At 36.0% G+C, this 23,026-nt stretch overlaps 1 protein-coding gene across 1 annotated transcript in view; it reads left to right on the plus strand.

Moving 5' to 3' along the window:
* Positions 1 to 23,026, plus strand: part of MEIKIN (meiotic kinetochore factor) — a 119,476-nt gene that overhangs the window by 5,999 nt on the left and 90,451 nt on the right. The window contains exons 5-6 of the mRNA XM_061152175.1: positions 5,352 to 5,489; positions 12,355 to 12,474. Of these exons, the coding sequence (XP_061008158.1) occupies positions 5,352 to 5,489; positions 12,355 to 12,474 (258 nt within the window). The remainder of the gene's footprint in view (positions 1 to 5,351; positions 5,490 to 12,354; positions 12,475 to 23,026) is intronic.

The following is a 23,026-nucleotide window of genomic DNA, read 5'->3' on the forward strand; positions in this document are numbered from 1 at the left end:
AGAAAAAGAGAAGAAACCTTAGCTGACGAGAGATAATCAACAAAAGTTTGGAATCTGCAATGTAAATGAATTAAGTTTAATAGTCCTAATAGAAAAAAAAAAAAAAAAGGCCGAAACCTAGGGCAAACCACGAAGTGAAACAATGCAGGTTGAAGGTTCAGAAATTAGAGACATATTCCACATATTTGTGAAGGAATAGGTAGAGATAATGTTGAAAATAGAATTTTTGGAAATCTTTAAAAGTACAGTTAGATACTTTGATCCCTCCACCAGGACAATGTAGCCAGGCAGCTACTCTTATTCCCACCATGGCTGTCCAGAGACACTGAAGCAAAGGGATGCTCAGTACTGCTGAGGGCAGGGGTGCTATACTGAAAACTAGCAGTGAGGGGTGGGAGGAAGAGGGAAGGGAATTAAGTAAAGTCTGTTTACTTATCTCAGACTCATCACACTCAGGAAAATACACCCCAGTTAAGAGCCTGGAGGGTTCCTCTCCTGGAAACTTCTCTGACCAGGAGAAGACCTATATTCTGGCAGTAATTACCTGGTTCCTGTCCAAGTACCCTTCAGTAAAGCCCATATTGCTTCCTAAACCTCACTTATGAATCCGGTTTCCAGCCACTATTTAGTCCCTCCTTCTTAGACATTCAAGAATTACCAGACATTTAAGGAATTATACAGATTTTATATGCATAAAATAAAAGTTAGATACCAAATAAAAAGAAACTTGAAGAACACAGACAATGCAAGAAAAAAAACTTTTTTTTTCATTTATTTTTATTAGTTGGAGGCTAATTAGTTTACAATATTGTAGTGGTTTTTGCCATACATTGACATGAATCAGCCATGGATTTACATGTGTTCCCCATCCCGATCCCCACTCCCACCTCCCTCCCCATCCCATCCCTCTGGGTCTTCCCAGTGCACCAACCCTGATCACTTGTCTCATGCATCCAACCTGGGCTGGTGATCTGTTTCAAACTTGATAGTATACTTGTTTCAATGCTATTCTCTCAGAACATCCCACCCTCACCTTCTCCCACAGAGTCTAAAAGTTTGTTCTATACATCTGTGTCTCTTTTTCTGTTTTGCATATAGGGTTATCGTTACCATCTTTTAAAATTCCATATATATGCGTTAGTATACTGTGTTGGTGTTTATCTTTCTGGCTTACTTCACTCTGTATAATGGACTCCAGTTTCATCCATCTCATTAGAACTGATTCAAATGTATTCTTTTTAATGGCTGAGTAATATTCCATTGTGTATATGTACCATAGCTTCCTTATCCATTCGTCTGCTGATGGGCATCTAGGTTGCTTCCATATCCTGGCAATTATAAACAGTGCTGCGATGAACATTGGGGTGCACGTGTCTCTTTCAGATCTGGTTTCCTCGGTGTGTAGGCCCAGGAATGGGATTGCTGGGTCATATGGCAGTTCTATTTCCAGTTTTTTAAGGAATCTCCACACTGTTCTCCATAGTGGCTGTACTAGTTTGCATTCCCACCAACAGTGTAAGAGGATTCCCTTATTTTTAAGTCATATTTTCATTATTATCCTCAGTGTGATGAAGAAACATGTCCATGAAATGAGTGTAGGCTACAAAAAAAAAGGAGCATTCAGGGAACAAAAAGAATTCTTAAAAATATGAAATCAGGAATAAAACATTCTATGAAGGATTGGGTGATCAATTTAAGGAAATACTCCAGAAGTTGAACAGATATTAAAGAGAAGATAAAAGAAATAGTGGTGACACAACTCCGTGAGTAAACTAAAACCCACCTAATTGTATCTTTTAAAAGACTGGGATTTGTGGAATATGAATTGTATTTCAATAAAGCTGCTATTTTAAAAAGAAAAATTATAACCTGAGTCCAGGCATTCTAATATCTGAAAAACAGTAGTTCCAGATATTGTAAAGTAAACAGGAATGAAATTATTAAGCACATGAAACTGGAAATTTTTTTAGAAGTAAAAATGATCATGAGTGTACATATTGAAAGAGCCCACCAACTGCCCATCACAATGAATAAAAAAGACCCATACCAAGACACAATGTCATGTAATTTAAAAATCTTCAGGATAAAGAGAGAAATCCTTCAGTTTTTCAGAGGAAAAAAAATTACCTATTGCAAATAAGCAATCAAGAATGTGAATAACATTGAACATCTCAGAAGCAACTCTATAGAGGCTAAAACATGGTGGAAAAGTGCACTTTTTCTGAAGAGAACTGACTTTGCAGAGATAGGATAAAGCCTCACCCAAAATTTGTTTTAAATTTCAAGATTAATGATGCCACTCACACACCAAGAGGGTGTGGAAGGGTTTATTACTGTTATAATGAGGCCTCCTAGAGAGGAGAGTGTCTTCCTGAACAGGACTGAAAGTGGCTTGAGAGAGCAGGGAAAAGAGACTGGGTTGGGATGTTTAGGTGGTTAGAGTGGGGCTGGGATGAGGCTTTAACATGCCATTTTTGCCAGAAGATGGAGCACCAGGGCTCATCAACTTGTACAGATATGGGACAGAAGGGGAACTTGGAACAGTGAGGTTTAAATCTGTCTAACACTAAAGACTGCATCAGTCTTTTTAATATACTGGCCTAGAATTCTGTACTCAGCTAAACAATCCCTCAGATAGGAAGATAGTATAAAGAAATTTTCAAACAGGTCTTCTATGCACCTTTTCTCAAGAAATGAAGAAGATATTCCAACAAAACCAGAAAGGAAATCAATAAGGAAGAAATCATGAAATCCAGAAATCAAAGGCTCTAATACATGAAATATATAAAATAATTTCTTAGGATCATGGTAAAGGGAAATCCCAGGAGGACACCTGTGCAGCATGTCTAGCAGACAGTCAATCCCAATTTGAGCAAGTGTAAGAGATCTCCAGTAGCAGTACTTTAAAAAAAGAAAAAAAGGAAGGAAAGAAAAAGGAGGAGAGAGAGGAAGGGAAGAAGAAAGGAAGGGAAAGAAAGAACTGATAGATAACCTGGCATTTTTTTTTAATTGAGAGGAAATTTATACTTTTGCAAAAAATTGAGATGAAATAGGTACTTAGAAAACTAATTGAGAATTAAGTAATCAATAACTCAAAGGAAAAATAAGAACTTGTAGCAAAAATGTGACATAAATAATAGAGCTCATAGTACATGGTTCAGCTGTAAATATATTTAAGCAATTGTAATAACAGAATCATTGAATACATTTAATTTATAAATATAAACATATAAAAAACAATAGAGTTAATAGGCTTGAAAACATTTGTCTCATTATGATAGGGAGTTATGAGACAAGAGGTTGCAATTTTTTTTAAATTCCTTTAAGAGGTGGTAGTTTTTGCTAAAAGCTTGTAGAACTGAGTTTTTAAAATGTATAATTTGATGTAAATGTAATTTTAAAATGCATTTACATTTCTTACTTGTGACACCAGGAGCAGCCTTCTATTATTATAGTCAGGAACATTTGTTTATTCTTTTCTCTACCAAGTTACCCCGGGGGTGAGTACAGGGCTTTCCTAGTTTCTGAGCCCCGTTGGAGTTCTGGAGTTTGGTGGAAGGATTTTCTCTCCTGAGAGTGGTATTCATAGAATTTTGAGAGGTAGACGGCACGAGAGATGTGGCAACCGAGAATGAGAAGGATGAAGACAGTGAGAAAAGTAGCAAGGACAGGAAAGGACACTCTGGGACAGTTGAAGTATGGGAAGAGAAACATACTCAGAGGAAGAGCCTGACTCTGACATCTGAAGAGGTGAAGAAGGATGGTAGCTTGAGTCAGTCAATTTAAGTGGTGCACTGGTGGCTGGAGGACACTCTGGGACAGTTGAAGTATGGGAAGAGAAACATACTCAGAGGAAGAGCCTGACTCTGACATCTGAAGAGGTGAAGAAGGATGGTAGCTTGAGTCAGTCAATTTAAGTGGTGCACTGGTGGCTGGAGGAGGTGGCCACATTGAAAACAGTTGTCAACATTAAGGAGGGGGTTGGAGTGAAAGAAAAAGATGTGGTGAGGTCAAAGTGGGAAGGATAAAGAGTTAGTAGTCTTGGGTAGGTGAAGAATGAGCAGAGATAGATATAAGTCAACTCCAGGGCAGAAGATAATGGGTTTTAAGAGTGATCCTCTCCTTTCATCCCTTATCCCACACTCCACCAGTTTCTGTTAGTGTTGACCTCTGTTTTATCATGTTAGGAATGTTTCATAAATGCTAACTGTCTATAGTAGAGTATATTTTCTCTTTTCTTACTAAACCTTCCGGTTCTTCAAGTAAATTCTAAGTTCTATCCCTGTCATTTACTGGAAAGATTTTTATTCTAGTCTGCTCTCACAGGGATGACTTTAAGACTTCTGAATTAGATTTTATGTTCGTGTATTTCCCCCAATTTCCTATTGAGATGTTTGTTTTCTTATTATTGAATTTTTGGAGTTCTTTATATTTTGGATTCCAGTCCACTTACAGGTGTTTTCTCTTACTCTGTGGCTTGTCTGTTTGAAATAGAAGGTTTAAACTTTGATGAAGCCCAATTTATCACTGCTTTTGTTTTATGAATCATTCTTTAATTGTTACATTAAAGAAATTGTTACCTAACTCAGTGTCATGAAGATTTTATCCTCTGTTTTTTGTAGAATTTTGTAGTTTTAGGATTTGCATTTAGAATCATGATGCATTTATAGTCAATTTTTTATATGATGGAAGATATGAGTGCAAATTATTTTATTTTGTTTTGCTTTTTCATGTGGATATACAGTTGTTCCAACATAATTTGTTTGAAAGAATATCCCTTCTCCATTGAATTGCCTTTGTGTCTTGGTCAAAAATAAGTTACTCTTATGCATGTAAGTCTATTTCTGGACTCTGTTCAGTTCCTTTGATCTGTGTTCCCTTGAATCTATGTTTTGCTCATTGTTTTTTAAATGGAATAACTAGAATCACCCTTTCTTCTTAGCTAGTCAACTTACAGTTAATGGGTTACTTATATATAAAACTTGCACTTGAACAATTAGGTATACATTTTATTTATATTTATTATTAAGGTATACTTGATAAAATTTGTATTTTTGAGTCAAGAATTATAACTGAACCAAAGCAGGGAAAGAATAAATTTATAAAACTTTGAAAAACAATGGAAGGGGTTTATATAGCATTTTCTTCATATCAAAAATAGGCTTATATTCTAAGATTGAAATTCAAGTACAATTTAAGATTGTATACAATCGCATGCCTTTTCACTTTTATGTGTAATTTTACATTACTAGTATACAACTGCATGTATATTTCTACAAGTTTAAGTTCTTAGGATTTTGAATCTGTTTACTGTTGAAACATTTTACTCTTTTTGCTTGTTTATTCTATAGGACTAAGTTTGCAGCATGATATTTCTGGCTCTCTTCTAAGTTATTCATTTACAGACCCTTCTACAGAATACAAGAGTTCCGAAGAGAATTTAAGTAGCTTTCCATCACCTGAGCTCTTCAGAAGATCAGATTATTTAGGTGAGAAAATTACAATCTTAAGTTGCTCCTCCATAGAAACTGCTCCTTTGTCTACAAGCCTGCAATGAATAATGTTCCTTTTGAGAAGGTATACTTATCTTCCTCACCAAAACCTCTCTGCCCACTATCCATTGTGTTCCACACTCAGTCACATAGGACTATAGATCAAAACCACCCAGATCAGGAAAAGATGAAGAGATTAGCATTTACATGTAATACATATCCAGTTATTAATATTAAGCAGCTTTATACATAACATATGTATATTTGTTCTCTTGAACTGTGGGTTATCTTTTAATTCCTATACTTCTCTTACTTTTCAGTAATTCAAAGGTTGACTGGACCATCTCCCTGCTTGAATTTTTTCTACAAATTATCAGTTATTTATGTTTGCCATATGTATAATTAACAGCCTTTTTTTAATGATGCAGATTGAACATATGCCTTCTTCCACAACTTTGTGCAATGGCAGAAAATTACTTTTTTAAAAAGACATAAACACATAAGAGTAAAGAGAATGAGAAAGAATAAAGCATAAAGTTTGGAAAGCTAGAGAGCAAATGGTCTGATAAAGTGGACTTGAAAAAGCTGAATCCTGAATCAACAATGGGAATACCCCTGAAACAAGCTAGTTTGTAGGATACTATAGTATCCCAGAAAAGCTTTCAATGTGGTTTATAAAATACTTGTAAAAAGCTGTGTCCAAAATACAAAAATTGTAGTGACTTCTGTTTCTCCTTTCCTAGAAATTTATTCTTCGGGTGTTTTGAAACAGAGGGACCCTGAACTAAGCACTGTTAATAGCAGGGATACCATGGTATTTTGAAATGTTGTCATTTACCTTGTCATAGCCTCATGGTGGGTGACGTTTCCTTTCTCAGTCTTTGGCTTTGGGGTTGGCCATATGACTTTGGGCAGCATGGATATCAGTGAGTGATACATAAGCAAACTTTTGATATGTGCATACATAATTGGTTTTGTCCCCCTATCCTTTTGCTATCATGAGGAAAATACAAATCTTCTTCCACTTATGATGGGAAAAACTCTTAAGCTGAATCATTGTGAGTCGGGGACCATACGCATATCCTAATTAGCTTCTACCTCTATTATTGAACTCCAGAATAAGAGATACACAGCAGGATAGCCCTGGGCAGACTGCAGGCTTCGGAGAGCTGCCCCAGTTGATCACTCATCCTATAGCCTGAAGAGGAGCTGCTTGAGCCAAATAGTAGACAGGTGTAAGAAAGAAATGCTTTCATTTTATGCCACTGAGATTTCAGTGTTATTTATTATATAGAAAAAGCCTACTGCTTCAGATACTGTAGTGAATGCAGAAAGGGGTAGTTAAATGCAAATGTACATTCCAAATTGTGGGACTGCTCACCCAATGCTTAGTCTCATCCTAACCCAATAGCCCATTTCTCTATTCAGCTTCTAGAATGCTAGCACCCAGAATTGAAACTTCCAGGCAGGAAAATGGAAGTTTTTTCCTGAGAAATCTGAGCAACCCTAAAGAAAGTATCAAAAGATACTGACCTCTGTAGTGCTTCAGTGAAACTGACAGGAACCCTACAGTGAAGTTACCTATGTGGCCAGCCCCAGCTAAGCCATAGAGATCCCACTTAGCCATTTAGGGCCCCGTCTCAAATATGAGCAAAAGACAACGACTACCAGACTTCTGATGAATTCTCTAACATAAAGCATAGGGGTCAAAACAGCAAAATATGGTAGTAAGTCAGTAAGGTGTTGGAATAGTAAACCCTAGACTTGCCTTTCCCCATGGACACACCAATTCAACAACAATACATGGACTAATTTGTGTCCATGTATTTCCCTTTGTGAGACTTTGTGAGAAATCTCAAAACTAGTTGAGTGACTCCTGCACCCCAGGCAAGCTTGAAACCAGTCACATCAAAGCAAGTAGAAAAACTCAAGACACCCTTTCATCATAATTCACATCTACCATACAGCACCATACAACTGGCAGGAAAACTTCAGCTCCCAGATTTTCCCTAGGGAGGAAGGGAAAGGACTGAACTATGTGCCAAAAGCTCTCAATTATTTGGAGATAACCAAAGAATGGAATACTGACTTGTCTGCCTCAGAGTGCTGGCAGGACCTGACATACTCTAGAAGTCTGATGAGTGCTGAAACAAAGATACCAGTTTATCCTAGCATGAGAACATTCACTAGATCCCGGCTTCTCTTTGGGAAGGGAAAGATTTGGACTGTGTTCAACATTCCAACATTTCTGGGGCTGCCCAAGGGACTAGCTTTTGTCTCATCTGTCTTAGAGCAGTGATAGGACTTGTTATATTCTAGATGCCTCATGGCCACTGAAAACAAAGACTCTGGTTTGAACTAGCAAGAAGGTTTGAGAAGATCCTGGTTGGAAAGATTGATGATTTTCTTCTGTATGAGCCTATCTGTTTACAGATTGGGAAAGCTGGCTGTTTTATCTAATGTGCAGACACAAACACAAATGATTAAAGAGAAAGAAGAAACAGGGAAACATGGTCCAAAAAATGAGAATAAGATAAAGCTCCAGAAAGTGACTCTGATTAAATGGAAATGTATGATCTACCTGACAGAGAATTTTGAATGATTGTCATAAAGACATTCAACAAATGTTCATAAAGAACTCAGGAGAACAATGTATGGAAAAAGTGAGAATTTTAAGAAGAGATTTTTCAAAAAGAATAAAAAAAATCTTAGAGCTGAGAAAAACAATAAATGCACTAAGAAAAAAAAAACAGTAAAAGATCAATCGGAAGAAAGAATCAGCAAATTCAAAAATAAGTCATTTGATATTATCCAGTCACAGGAGCTAAAAGGAAAAAGAATATAAAAGAATGAAGAAAGTTTGACACTTACAGAACACAAGAAAAAGGGAAGTGGGGAGGGAGGGAGGGAGGGAGAGGGAAAGGGCCAGAAGGTTTCTTCACAGAAATGGTTGCAGAAAACTTCCTAAATCTGGAGAAGGAAGTGTACATCCAGACCTAGGAACCCCAACAAACCTCAAATGAGATGAACCAAAGAAATTCACATGGGGGCACATAGTCAAACTGTCAAAAGTCAAAGAAAAAGCACTTTGAAAGCAGTAATATAAAAAGCAACTTGATATATACAGTGAGACCTTATTAGACTATTTATGGATTTCTCAGCAGAAACCTTGCAGGCTAGAAGAGAATGGAAGTAAATAGACAAAGTGCTGAAAGAAACTTCCAACCAGTAATACTGAAGCCTGCAAAACTATCCTTAAGAAATGAAGAGAAGTCCAAACAAAGGCTGAAGGAGTTAATCGTCACTAGCCCTGCCTTACAAGAAGTGCTAAAGGGAGTTCTTCAAGTTAGAACAAAGGACTCTAAACAGCCAAAGAAAAGCATATGAGAGTATAAAACTCATTGGTAAGTATATAGACAAATGCACTGATACGATAACAGTGACATATAAATCGCTCTTAATTCTAGTATAAAAGTTAAAAGACAAATATAATTATAAAAATATGTTAATGGGTATACCATATGAAAGGTGGTAACTTATAACATCAGTACTGCAACATGTGTTTGAGGGGTGAAGTAAAAGCATAGAGTTTTTGTTAAATTGCTATCAGTGTAAAATAGACTGTTAAAACTATGTTTTATGTAAGCCCCATAAATACCTATGGAAGATACATAAAAGAAAAATAGAAAGGAGTCAAAGCATATCAATATAAAAGAATCAATGAAAGACAGAGGAGCAAGAGAGGGAACAGGGGCAAAATAACTATAAAACAGAAAACAGTTAACAAAATTGTAATAGTAAATCCTTCTCTATCAATAATCATCCTCTATCAAAAGTATAAATGGATTAAACCCAATCAAAAGAAGAAGAGTGGCTGAATGGTTGAAGAAATAATCCAACTGTATGCTCTCTACAAAAGACTCACTTAAGATTTAAGGGCACACATAGACTGAAAGTAAATGGGTGGGGAAAGGCACTCCATGTAAATTGTGACCAAAAGAGAGCACAAGGAGCTATACTTATATCAGATAAAAAATAGACTAAGTCAGAAACTTAGACAAGGAAGAATGTTGCATAAGGATCAATTAAAGGATAAATCAAATAAAGGATCAATTAAAACACTCAACAGTTATGAATAAATATCCACCCAACATCAAAGCACCTAACATAGAAGGTAAACACTGGCATAACTGAGGGTAGGAATAGGCATACAGTCATAGTAGGAGACTTCAATACTCCCACTTTTAATAATGGATAGAACATTTGGACAGAAAATTAACACTTAACTGATTTCAAAGTATATTACAAAGCTATAGTAAACATAACATTATAGTGCTGGAGTAAAGACAGAGATATAGACCAGTAGGACAGAATAGAGGGCCCAGAACTAAGTCCATAAAGACATTTGATCTTTAACAAGAGTGCCAAGAATACACAATGTGGAAGAAATAATCTCTTCAACAAATGATGTTGACAAAACTGGATAGCCATATACAAAAGAATGAAATTGGACCCTTACCTTATACAAAAAAGTCAGCCCAAAATATAGTAAGGACTTACATGTGAGACCAAAAACTATAAAACTTCTAGGAGAAACATAGGGGAAAAGCTTCATGACAATTGGTCTTGGCAGTTATTTCTTGGATGTGACACCAAAACACAGGCAACAGAAGCAAAATTAGACAAGTAGGCCTAGATAAAACTGAAAAGCTTCCATGCAGCACAAGAAACAATCAACAAAGTGAACAACCTATAAAAAGGGAGAATATTTAGAATCCACATATCTGATAAGGGATTAATATCCAAAATATATCAGAAACTCCACAATTCAATAGGAAAAAATCCAAATAACTTGATTTTTTAAAATGACAACTTGAACAAACATATTCCCCCCAAAGAAGATAGTCACATGGCCAGCAGGTATATGAAAAGATCACTAACCATCTGGGAAATGCAAATCAAGATCACAGTGAGATATCACCTCCCAACTATTAGGATGGTTATTTTTTTTTTTAAAAAGGTAAGTGTTGGCAGTGATATGGAGAAATTGGATTTCCTTTTGTACACTGTTGATAGGAATGTAAAATAGTGAAGCTGCAATGGAACACTATGGCAGTTACTCAAAAAATTTAAAATAGAAGTAACATATGTGATTCAGCAATCCCACTTCTGGGTATTTATTCAAAATAATTACTGTCAGGATCTAGAAGAGATATTTGAACTCCCATGTGCATTACAGACACACAATAGCCCAATGACCACTGATGGATGAATAGATAAAGAAAATATGGTATATGCATACAGTGGAATATTATTCAGCCTTTAAAAAGGATATCCTGCTATATGCAACACTATAGAAGAACTTTGAGGACATTATGGCAAGTGAAATAAGCCAGTCACAGGCAGAAAGACACTGTATGATTCCACTTGTATGAGATATCTAAAGTACTTAGATTTATAGCAGTTGAGAGTAGAATGTTGGTTGCCAGGGCCCAAGGAGAAGGAGATGTGGGGAGTTGCTAATCAACAGGTAGAGTTTTAGTTATGCAGGATGAATAATAGGTTCTAGAGATGTCTTGCACAACATTGTGCCTATAGTTAACAATACTCTATTGTACTCTCAAATTTGAGGGTAGGTCTCATGTTAGGTGTTCCCACCACAATAAAATTAAAAATAAGAGAAGAAACCAAACAGAAATAGGAATACAAGGAAGATACTGGGGGAAAAAGTCTTCCTTGAGATAAAAATATGTATATTGCATCCATTGAATAGGAACAGGATGCTGTTTAATAAAAGGGGGAGCGAGAATATTCAAGAATAAATTTAAAAACAAGAATAAATTATCACCAGCCCAGATTGGATGCATGAGACAAGTGCTCGGTCCTGGTGCACTGGGAAGACCCAGAGGGAGCAGGTAGAGAGGGAGGTGGGAGTGGGGATCGGGACGGGGAATACATGTAAAACCATGGCTGATTCATGTCAATGTATGACAAAACCCACTACAATATTGTAAAGTAATTAGCCTCCAACTAATAAATGAAAAAAAAAATTTTTTTAAGGGAAAAAAAAAGAATAAATTAAAGGCAATAGCAAAATGGAAACCTCAGTAGAAGGATTTAGAAGATAAATTGAGATTTCCCAGGGGGAAAAAAGTCAGGAGGGAAAAAAAGGAAAAAAAGGTTTAGTTAGAGAAGTAGTATATGAAATCTAATATCAAATAATAGGAGTCTCAGAAAAAGATAATGAAATAAACAGGAGGAAGAAAATCACCAAAGATATAACTCAAGAACAGTTTCTAGATCTAAGAAGTATGATTTCTGGGTTGAAAGGGCCATCCATACACTGTCTAGCACAATAGATGAAAAAACACCAAGACAAAACAATATGAAATTTCAGAACATCAGAGAATGGAATAAATAGAATGGATTTATACAGTTTGGTAGGGTTTAAGATTAAATAGATGAAGAATACAGAAAAATCTAAACAAATAAGACTTTATTGGCTCCAGGAAAAACAAGAGGTGGTCATTGTATATATACCAAAAGAGTTAAAGACAGTGTTTTTATGACAATTTATCATCATAACGTTTGCATTGAATACTGGCCTAACTAAATATGCCATATAATATGAGGATAATGGGGAAAGTGGGGAAAAGGAAATAAGAGTATTTGGGCATTGCAAAAGCCCGAAGATTATTTAATATCCTGATGTCCTCAAGGCTTTTCTTTATGCTTCACCTAAACTTTCTTCAGTTACCATAGCTTTGTATGGGCTAGGAACCTAAGTTGGGGAGAAAAAGGTAACCTGCCACTTGTGTGCTATTCAAAATTTTGTGCCATTTCTCCCTGCTATTTTTTTTAGAATGGGAGTGTCCCATGCTGGAAGAAAATATGCCATGTAGGAATTCTACTCTTTTGGACATAAGTAAAGCGGTAGCAATAGAGAAGGTACCTGAGTTTTCAAATCTCTCTGCAATTTTAGGTAAGTTTCACATTCTTTTTCCTCATGTCACAAGGGGGAAAACCCTTGTCATTATTGAAAAAGCAAAGTATTTTTTCTCTTGAATGATTTTTTAGCTAAATTAACCAATTAGGATTACTTTTGGCTACACACAATATCTGACTAATAGTAAGTAACTTAAGCACATACGGGTTTACTTTTTAGAAACATTTATTTTGAATTTTATTAATATACTTGCAGAAAAGTCACAAAAATATTAAAAAGGGTTTCCATATACCTCCCATCCAGCTTTCTGAAATGTTATCTTCTATAACCATAATCAGTTCAGTTTAGTTGCTCAGTCATGTCCGATTCTTTGTGACCCCATGTACTGCAGCACGCCAGGCTTCCCTGTCCATCATCAACTCCCAGAGCTTGCTCAAAGTCAAGTCCATTGAGCTGGTGATGCCATCCAACCATCTCATCCTTTGTCATCCCCTTCTCTCCTGCTTTCAATCTTTCCCAGAATCAGGGCCTTTTCCAATGAGTCAGTTCTTTGCATAAGGTGGCCAAAGTATTGGAGTTTCAGCTTCAGCATCAGTCCTTCCAATGAATATTCAGGACTGATTTCCTTTAGGATTTACTGGTTTGATCTCCTTGCAGTTCAAGGGACTCTCAAGAGTCTTCTCCAACACCACAGTTCAAAAGCATCAATTCTTCGGCATAATACAATGGTCATAATTAGGAAGTTACATTGGCATTAAACTGTTAGCTACAGACCTGATTCACATTTCATCAGTTTTTCCACTAATGTCTTTTCATCTGATTCAGGATCCTATCTCAGATCCTACATTGCATTAGATTGTTAAAGTTCAGTTCAGTCGCTCAATCATGTCTGGCTCTTTGCGACCCCGTGAACCACAGCACGCCAGGCCTCCCTGTCAATCACCAACTGCCGGAGTCTACCCAAACCCATGTCCATTGGGTCCGTGATGCCATCCAACCATCTCATCCTCTGTTGTTCCCTTCTCCTCCTGCCCTCAATCTTTCCCAGCATCAGGGTCTTTTCAAATGAGTCAGCTCTTTGCATCAGGTAGCCAAAGTATTGGAGTTTCAGCTTCAACATCAGTCCTTCCAATGAATACCCAGGACTGATCTCCTTTAGGATGGACTGGTTGGATCTCCTTGCAGTCCAAGGGACTTTCAAGAGTCTTCAACACCACAGTTCAAAAGCATCAACTCTTCAGTGCTCAGCTTTCTTTATAGTTCATCTCTCACAGCCATACATGACTACTGGAAAAACCATAGCCTTGAGTAGATGGACATTTGTTGACTAATATCTCTGCTTTTTAATATGCTGTCTAGGTTGGTCATACCTTTCCTTCCAAGGAGTAAGCGTCTTTTAATTTCATGGCTGCAATCATCATCTGCAGTCATTTTGGAGCCCCCAAAAATAAAGTCAGCCACTGTTTCTCCATCTATTTGCGATGAAGTGATGGGACCGGATGCCATAATCTTAGTTTTCTGAATGTTGAGCTTTAAGCCAACTTTTTCACTCCCCTCCTTCACTTTCATCAAGAGGCTCTTTAGCTCTTCGCTTTCTGCCATAAGGGTGGTGTCATCTGCATATCTCAGGTTATTGATATTTCTCCTGGCAATCTTGATTCCAGCTTGTGCTTCTTCCAGCCCAGCGTTTCTCATGATGTACTCTGCATATAAGTTAAATTAGATTGTTATTTCTCCCTTAATCTACTGTGACAGATCTTCAGTCTTTGTCTTTTGTAAGGTTGATACTTTTGAGGATTACTGATCAGTTATTTTGTAGAATATCCCTCAATTTGAATTTGTCTAGTGTTTTCTCATGATTAGAATTATGCAATTTTTGATAAGAATACCACAGAAATGATGTTATATTAAGGAATTCTTAATGTCAGTGCATTTATGTTATTATTGGTCATATTAATGTTCACTTGATTAAGGTGATATCTGGTTTTCTCCACTGTAAAGTTACTAGTTTCCCTCTGTAGTTAATAAATACCTAAAAAAAAGATAGTTTATGACTCCATAAGTCCTGTTTCTCCTCAAACTTTCATACACTGATACTACCATTCATCAGAGGAACTTGACTGCAACAGTTCGTACTGTGGTGTTCATGTAATGGTGATTTTCAATCGGTACTTTGCTGTTACCTGTTACATTTATTAATTGAAATTTCTTTTTGTAAAATAACTATTTTCTGCCATTTATTTATTCACTTATTTATATCAGTATGAACTCATGGATATTTATTTTATGCGTTAAAATCCACTTCTTTCTTGCTTTGTCTCTCTCTCTCTTCCTCCTTCCCTCCCTTCCTTCCTTTATCCTATTGTACACTCAGAGAAGTTTCAGACTTGTTAACCCAGATCCCTGTGAGAAATACATTTACTAAGGAAATTGCTACAGCATTTATGTACAGTTCTATTTGTCTTTAGCATTACAGTGTCCTATCAACAGACTCTTTTTCAAAATTAGATAGGTTAGTTCTTTTCCTCCACTTTCACTGAAATTATTATTCAGTTTTTATATAGTAATTAATACATTCCTTTGGTAGTGTTGAATTCAGTTTTTGATTTCCCCTTCCTGTTTTGTTTTGTTTATTTATTCAGGGGGAGGGGGCTATGTGAAGGTATGTGAAACATTACTATGGTTCTAAGAATTATAGTTATACAAAAAAATATTATCAGAGGAGTATTGCTTTATCTTTCTTCTACTGCTACCATGATGCCCTCTTCATTCTACCCCATTTCCACCCACCCCTTTTGGTAAGCAGTCTCTCCTATGCTTTATCTTTTTTGTGTTTCTTTTACACAAATGAACAAAGCCCTGTGTATTTTCTTTCTTTTTTAAATTGAGGCAGAGTTGATTTTCAATATTGTGTTAGTTTCAGGTATACAGCAAGGTGTTATGTATATATGTATTTTTCAGATTATATTCCATTATATATTATTACAAGATATTGAATATAATTCTCTATGCTATAGAGTAAATCCTTGTTACTTATCTATTTTAGGTATAATAGTTTGTTTCTCTTAATCCCATACTCTGAATTTTTCCCTCTCCCTCTTCCCTTTCCCCTTTTATAGCCTTAAGTTTGTTTTCTATGTCTGTGAGTCTGTTTCTGTTTTGTAAATAGATTCATTTGTATTATTTTTTAGATACCACATATAAGAGATACCATATATTTGTCTTTCTCTGTCCGACTTTCTTCACTAAATATAATATTCTCTAGGTCCATCCATGTTGCTGCACATGGCAATATTTCTTTGTATGGCTGAGTAATATTCCATTGTGTGTGTGTGTGTGTGTGTGTGTGTGTGTGTGTCTGTATACACACATACATATTACATCTTAAGTTAGTCATCTATTGATAGGCACTTGGGTTGTTTCCATGTCTTAACTATCGTAAATAGTGCTGCTGTGAATGTTAGGATGCATGTATCTTTTTAAATTAGAGTTTTCATCTTTTCTGGGTATATACCCAGGAATGGGATTGCAGGATCATAGGTAGCTCAATTTTAAGTTTTTTGAGGAATCTACATACTGTTTTCTATAGTGGCTACATTTTCATTGTGGCAATTTACATTCCCACCAAAAGTGTATGAGGGTTCCTTTTCTCCACACTCTCTCCAACATTTTTTTTCGATATACTTTTTCATGATAGCCATTTTAACAGATCTGAGGTAATACTCCATTGTGGTTTTGATTTGCGTTTCTCCAATAATTAGCGATGTTGAGTGTTTTTCATGTGTTTGTTGGCTGTCTGTGTGTCTCCTTTACAGAAATGTTTATTTAGGTCTTCTGCTCATTTTTTGATGGAGTTGTTTGCTTTTTCATATTGAGTTGTTTGACCTGTTTGTCTCTATTGGATATTAACCCGTTGTCAGTTGCATCATTTACTAATATTCTCTTTCATTCTGTTGGTTGTCTTTTCACTTGGTTGATGGTTTCCTTTGCTGTGCAAAAGCTTTTAAGCTTAATTGGGTCCCATTTGTTTATTTTTGCTTTGATTTCTTTTGCCTTGGGAGACCGAGCATAGAAGATATTACTGCGATTTATGTCCAAAATATTTTGCCTGTGTTCTCTTCTAAGAGTTTCATCATGTCATGTTTTCAGTCCTTTTTTTTTCTTTTCTGCATTGATTCATTGTTGTGCATGAGATTTCTCTAGTTGTGGCTACTGAGCTGTCATTGTGATGGCTTCTCGTTGTGGAACACAGGCTCTAGGGTGCCAGGGCTTCAGTTGTTTCAGCTCACAGGCTCTAGAGTTCAGGCTTTGTTGTTGTGGCACATAGGTTTAGTTCCTCTTCAGCATGTGGAATCCCTAGTTCCCAGACCAGGGATCAAACCCATGCCCTGCATTAGCAGGTGGATTCTCAACTACTGGACTACCAGGGAAATCTCTGTCATGTCTTTATATTTATTAAAGCATTTTGAGTTTATTTTTGTATATGATGCGAGGGCGTGTTCCAATTTCACTGATTTACATGTACCTATCCAGCAACCCACTCCAGTATTCTTGTCTATAGAATCCCCATGGACAGAGGAGCCTGCTGGGCTACAGTTCATGGGGTTGCAGAGTCAGACACCACTGAGTGACTAGGCACAGCACAACACATCCGGCTTTCCTCGCACCTCTTGCTGAAGAGACTGTCTTTTCTCCATTGTATATTCTTGCCTCCTTTACTGTAGATTAATTGACTGTGTCTGTTTTTGTGCTAATACCATGCTGTTTGGATTACTGTATCTTTGTAGTATTGTCTGAAATCTGGAAGGGTTATGCCTCCTGCTTTGTTCTTTTTTCTCAGGATTTCTTTGGCAATCTGGGTCTTCTGTGGTTTCATATGAATTTTTGGATTATTTGTTCTTGTTCTGTTAAATACAGATATTTTGATACAGATTGCATCAAATCTGCAGATTTCTTTGAGGGGTATTGTGATTTAAAAATATTAATTTTTATAATCTGAAAGCTTGGGATATCTTTCCATTTCTTTGAATCATCTTCTGTTTCCTTAATCAGTGTTTTATAAAGTTTTCAGCATATAGGTCTTTTACCTCCTCAGGTAAGTTTATTCTTAGATATTTTTTTATATGATTTTTAAACAGGACTTTTTTTTACTTCCTCTTTCAGATATTTCATTATTAGTGTAAAGAAATGCAACAGATTTGTATATATTAATCTCATACCCTGCAACCTTCCTGAATTCGTATTTTAGTTCTAATAATCTTTGTCTGGAGACTTTAGGATTCTCTATATAGAGTAGCATGTCATCTTCAAATAATAACAATTTTACCTCTTCCTTTCCATTTGGATCCATTTTTTGAGGAATTTTTTAAATTGAAGTATAGTTGATTTACATTGTTGTGCCAGTCTCTGCTGTATAACCAAATGACTCAGTTATATATGTAGATATGTTCTTTTTTTATATTATTTTCTATTTTGGTTTATCCCAGGGGATTGGATATAGTTTCCTGTGCTATACAGTAGGACCTTGTTGTTTATCCATTCTAAATGTAAAAGTTTGCATCTACCAACCCTAAATTCCCAGTCCATACCTCTCTCTCCCCACTTCCCCTTGGAAACCAAGTCTGTTCTCCCTGTCTGTGAGTCAGTTTCTGTTTTGTAGATAGGTTTGTTTGTGCCATATTTTAGATTCCACATTTAAGTAATACCATATGGTATTTGTCTTTTTCTGTCTGACTTACTTCACTTACTACAATAATCACTAGGTCTGTCCCTATTGCTGCAAGTGGCATTATTTTTATAGCTGAGTAGTATTTCATTTGATATATCTACCATATCATCTTTATCCATTCATCCGCCAACAGACATTTTGGTTGTTTTCATGTTTTGGTTATTGTGAATAGTGCTGCTATGAACATAGGAGTGCATGTGTCTTTTTGAATAATATTAATAGTTTTGTCCAAAGTATATTCCCAGAAGTGTGATTGCTAGAGCATATGGTAATTCTATATTTAGTTTTCTGAGGAATCTCCAAACTGTTTTCCGTAGAGGCTTCATCAACTTACATTCCTACCAACAGTGTAGGTGGGTTCTCTTTTCCATTTGGATACATTTTATTTCTTTCTCTTGTCTGATTGATATGACTACGACTTCCAATGATACATTAAATAGAAGTGCCAAGAGTGGGCATCCTAGTCTTATTCCTGAATTTAATGGGAAACTTTTCAGCTTTTCAGAGTTGAATATCATGTTTGTTGTGGGCTTGTCAAAATGGCTTTTATTATATTGAGATATGTTCCTTCTATACCCACTTTGATGTTGACTGGATGTTGAATTTTATCAAATGCTCTTTCTGTGTCTACTGAGATGATCATGTGATTTTGTCTTTTCTTTTGTTATCATGACTGGATGTTGAATTTTATCAAATGCTCTTTCTGTGTCTATTGAGATGATCATGTGATTTTGTCTTTTCTTTTGTTAATGTGATGTATGTCATTGCTTGATTTACATGTGTTGAACCATCCTTACAATCCTAGATTGAATACAACTTAAATCATAGTGTGTGGTCCTTTTTTGTATTGTTGGATTTGGTTTGCTGATATTTTGTTGAGGATTTCTACTTCTATATTCATCAACAATATTGACCTTTAATTTTCTTTTTTTTTTTTTTTGTAGAACCTTTTCTGGGTTTTTTTTGTTTGTTTGTTTTTTTAATCAGGGTGATGGTGGTCTCATAGAGTGAAATTGGAAGTACTCCTGTCTCTTCAAGTTTTTGAAATAGTTTGAGAAGGATAGGATTAGTTCTTTTTATGTTTGGTGGAATTCTTCAGGGAAACAAACCAGTTCTGAATTTTTGTTTGCAAGGAGTTTTTTAAATTACAGATTCTACTTCATTTCTAGTGATCAGTCTGTTCAAACTGTTTCTTCTTATCTCAGTTTTGGCAGCCTGTATGTTTGTAGAAACTTGTCCATTTCTTCTAGGTTCTCCAATATGTTGGCTTCCATATCTTCATAGTATACTCTTTTTTTTTTTTTTGTATTTCTGTGGTATCAGTTGTTACTTCTCCTCTTTCATGTCTTATTTTGTTTATTTGGATCCTCTCTTTTCTTCTTCGTGAGGCTAGCTAGAGGTTTGTTGATTTTACCTCTTCAAAAAATCAGCTTTTGTTTATATTGATCTTTTCAATTATTTTTTATCTCTATTTTATTTATTTCTTCTCTGATCCTTATAATTTCCTTTCTTCTCCTGACTCCAGGTTATCTTTGTTCTTCTTTTTCTAATTATTTTGTTTCTTGAGGATGGTCTTGTATTGCTGTGAACTTCCTTCTTAGAATTTCTTTTGCTCTATCCCCTAAATTTTGTATTGTTTTGTTTTCATTTTTGTTTGTTTCAAGGTATCTTCTGATTTCTTGTTTGATTTCAACATTGTTTTTTTAGTAACATGTTGTTCAGTCTCCATGAGTTTTTGTTCTTTTTCTGTTTTTCACTCTAGTTTCATACCATTATGGTCGGAAAAGATGCTTGAAATAGTTTCTGTCCTCTTAAATTTGTTGGGGCTTATTTTGTGACCGATTATGTTGTCTATTCTGGAAAATATTTTCATGCACACTTGAGAAGAATATGTGTGATATGTATGTATATTGGTGTCATGTCCTGTAGATATTAAGTCCAGTTGGTTTGTTGTGTCACTTAGAATTTCTGTTTTTTATTGATATTCTGTCTGGGTCATCTCTCCATTGATGTCAGTGGGGTGTTAAAAGTCTCCTACTATTATTGTACTATTACCCATTTATCCCTTTATGTTAGTTAATATTTATTTTATATATTTATTGTTATTGTTGTCATTCATTTACTAAGTTGTGTCCAACTCTTTTGTAACCTCATGGACTGCAGCACACCAGGCTCCTCTGGCCTTCACTAGTTTCCAGAGTTTGTTCAAATTCATGTCCATTGAGTCACTGAAGCTACCAAACCATATCATACTCTGCCACCCCCTTCCCCTTTTGTCTTCAGTCTTTCCCAGCATCAGAGTCTTTTCCAATGAGTCAGCTCTTCTCTTCATGTGGCCAAAGTACTGGAGCTTCAGCAGCAGTCCTTCCAATGAATATTCAGGATTGATTTCCTTTAGAATTGACTGGTTTGATCTCCTTGCAGTCCAATGGACTCTCAAGAGTCTTCTCCAAAACCACAATTCAAAAACATCAATTCTTCGATGCTCAACTTTCTTGATGGTTCAACTTGAAACTCAGTGTTAAAAAAACTAAGATCATGGCATCCCTTTTATTGGGTACATTTATGTAAATGAGTATAATATCATCCTCTTGTATTGGTTCCTTTATCACTATGTAATGCCCTTCTTTGTCTTTCTTTGTGACTTGTGTTTTAAAGTCTATTTTGTCTGAGTATTGCTACCCTTATTTGTTTGTCATTTGTGTTTGCATGAAATATCTTTTTCCATCCCCTCACTTTCAATCTGTGTGTGTCTTTTGTCCTGAAGTGAGACTCTTTTAAGCAGCATATTATAGCTTCTTGTTTTTTTATCCAGTCTGTCACTCTATCTTTTTTGATAGGAACATTCAGTCCATTGACATTTTAAGTAAGTACTGATAGGTATGTACTTACTGCCATTTTCATTTTTGTATTCCAGTTGTTATTGTACTTTCTCTTTGTTCATTTCTTCTTCCTTTTGTTGTTTCTTTTGTGATTTGATGATTTTCTTTTGCAGTATATTGAGTTCTTTTCTTTTTGGTTTTTATGTATCTTTTGTATGTTTTTGATTTGTGATTAACCTGGATTACAAGTATATTGACCAATAATTATATCTACATGCTTTAAACTGATAGTCATGCAAGTTCAAACACATTCTAAAATTATCTACATTTTATACTGCCCTCCCCCACATTTTGTGATTTTGATGTCCTATTTTACAACTTCATGCCTATCCTTTGGCTGTTAACTGTAGTTATAATTGTTTTTACAAAATTTTTTATTGTTTTTTTTTACTCCGTACTGTCATCAATCATTTTATATATTTGCCTTTCCTGTTGTGTTTTTTCCCATTACTATAGATTCTTGCTTCTTTTCTATTTAGAAAAGACCTTTCAATATTTCTTTTATGGTAGGTGTAGTATTGTTGAATTCGTTTAGTTGTTGCTTGTCTGAGAAATTCTTTATCTTTCTTTCTATTCTAGATGATAATCTTGCAATAGAGTATCCTAGGTTGCAGTATCCTAGGTTTTTTCGTTTCAGGACTTGGAATATATTATGCTATTCCATTATGGCCTGTAAAATTTCTGCAGATAAATCAGCTGGTAGCTTTTTGGGGGGAGGGGTCCCCTTGTAATTGGCTCTGTTTTTTCTCACTGCCTTACAGTCCTCTCCCTAACTTTTGCCATTTTAATTATGATACACCTTGGTGTGCTCTTTTGGGTTAATCTTATTTAGTACCCTTTGTGCTTGCTATGGGCTTCCCTGGTGGCTCGGAGGTTAAAGTGTCTGCCTGCAATGCGGGAGACCCGGGTAATACTTGTTTCCTTCTTTAGGTGTGGAAAGTTCTCAGGCATAATTTCTTCAAATACATTTCCATCCATTTCTCATTTTCTCCTTCTAGAACCCCTGTTGTGTAGGTTGGAATGTTTTATATTATCCCATATATTTCATATGTTGCTTTCAGTTTTTTCACTTGTCTTTCTGTCTGCTATTCTGATTGAATGATTTCTATTATTCTATCTCCTAGATCACTTGTTTGTTCTTTGTGTCATTTACTTTGCTATTCATTGTTTCTAGATTGGTTTTTATCTTGATAATCGAATTGTCTAGTTTTGATTGGTTCATTTTTATAATTTCTAGTTCCTGTTACAGTGGTCTGCATTTCTATAAATAATGTTGCTTAATTATGTTAACTTTTTCATTACTACCTTTTTGATTTCAGGATTTAGAGGACTGGTGATCTCTGTTTCATTGTTTTTGCTTACAGAGGATTTCTTTGTTCTTTTAATTGGGAGTAGTCCCTCTGACTTCATTTTACTTAACTTTGTCTGTCTTTATTAATTTAAGAGAAACAGTTGTCTACCATGATCTTGAAGGGATGTTTTTACATGGGAGCATCTTGGTTCAGGATGTGTGTGTCCAGTATTTTGGGTGTAAGGGCTGGTTTTGGTATCGACACCAGCCATGTCTTTCCTCAGGTTGTACTGACCATTATTCCCTAGATAGGGGGTGCGGTTCATGCTAGACTATCTGGAGCCTATGCAGAATGAGGCAGGGCTTCCTCTCTGCTCAGTGGCTGTCACCATCTTGGCAGAGGCAAGGTCTGCTTCCCAGTTGTTGGATTAGAAGCTCTGAGGGTCAGGTTTGATCAGGCTCTGTTGCCTTTGAGGGTGTCCTCTACCCCACAGCATGTGAGGCCCATTTGGTCACAGAGCACCTATGTGCTGCCTGTGTAGGCCTCTGTGGTTCTGCTCAGAAACAGCTCAAGGTCACATCCACTTCTCTGTTGTGTCCATCCTAGATATAGCACAAGGCTGTGATGAGACACAGACTGAGGCTGGGGATCAGGGCATTGTGAATACAGGAAGTGAGGTGGCTGTG

Source organism: Dama dama, chromosome 9, assembly GCF_033118175.1.
Source record: "Dama dama isolate Ldn47 chromosome 9, ASM3311817v1, whole genome shotgun sequence".
Classification (NCBI taxonomy): domain Eukaryota; kingdom Metazoa; phylum Chordata; class Mammalia; order Artiodactyla; family Cervidae; genus Dama; species Dama dama.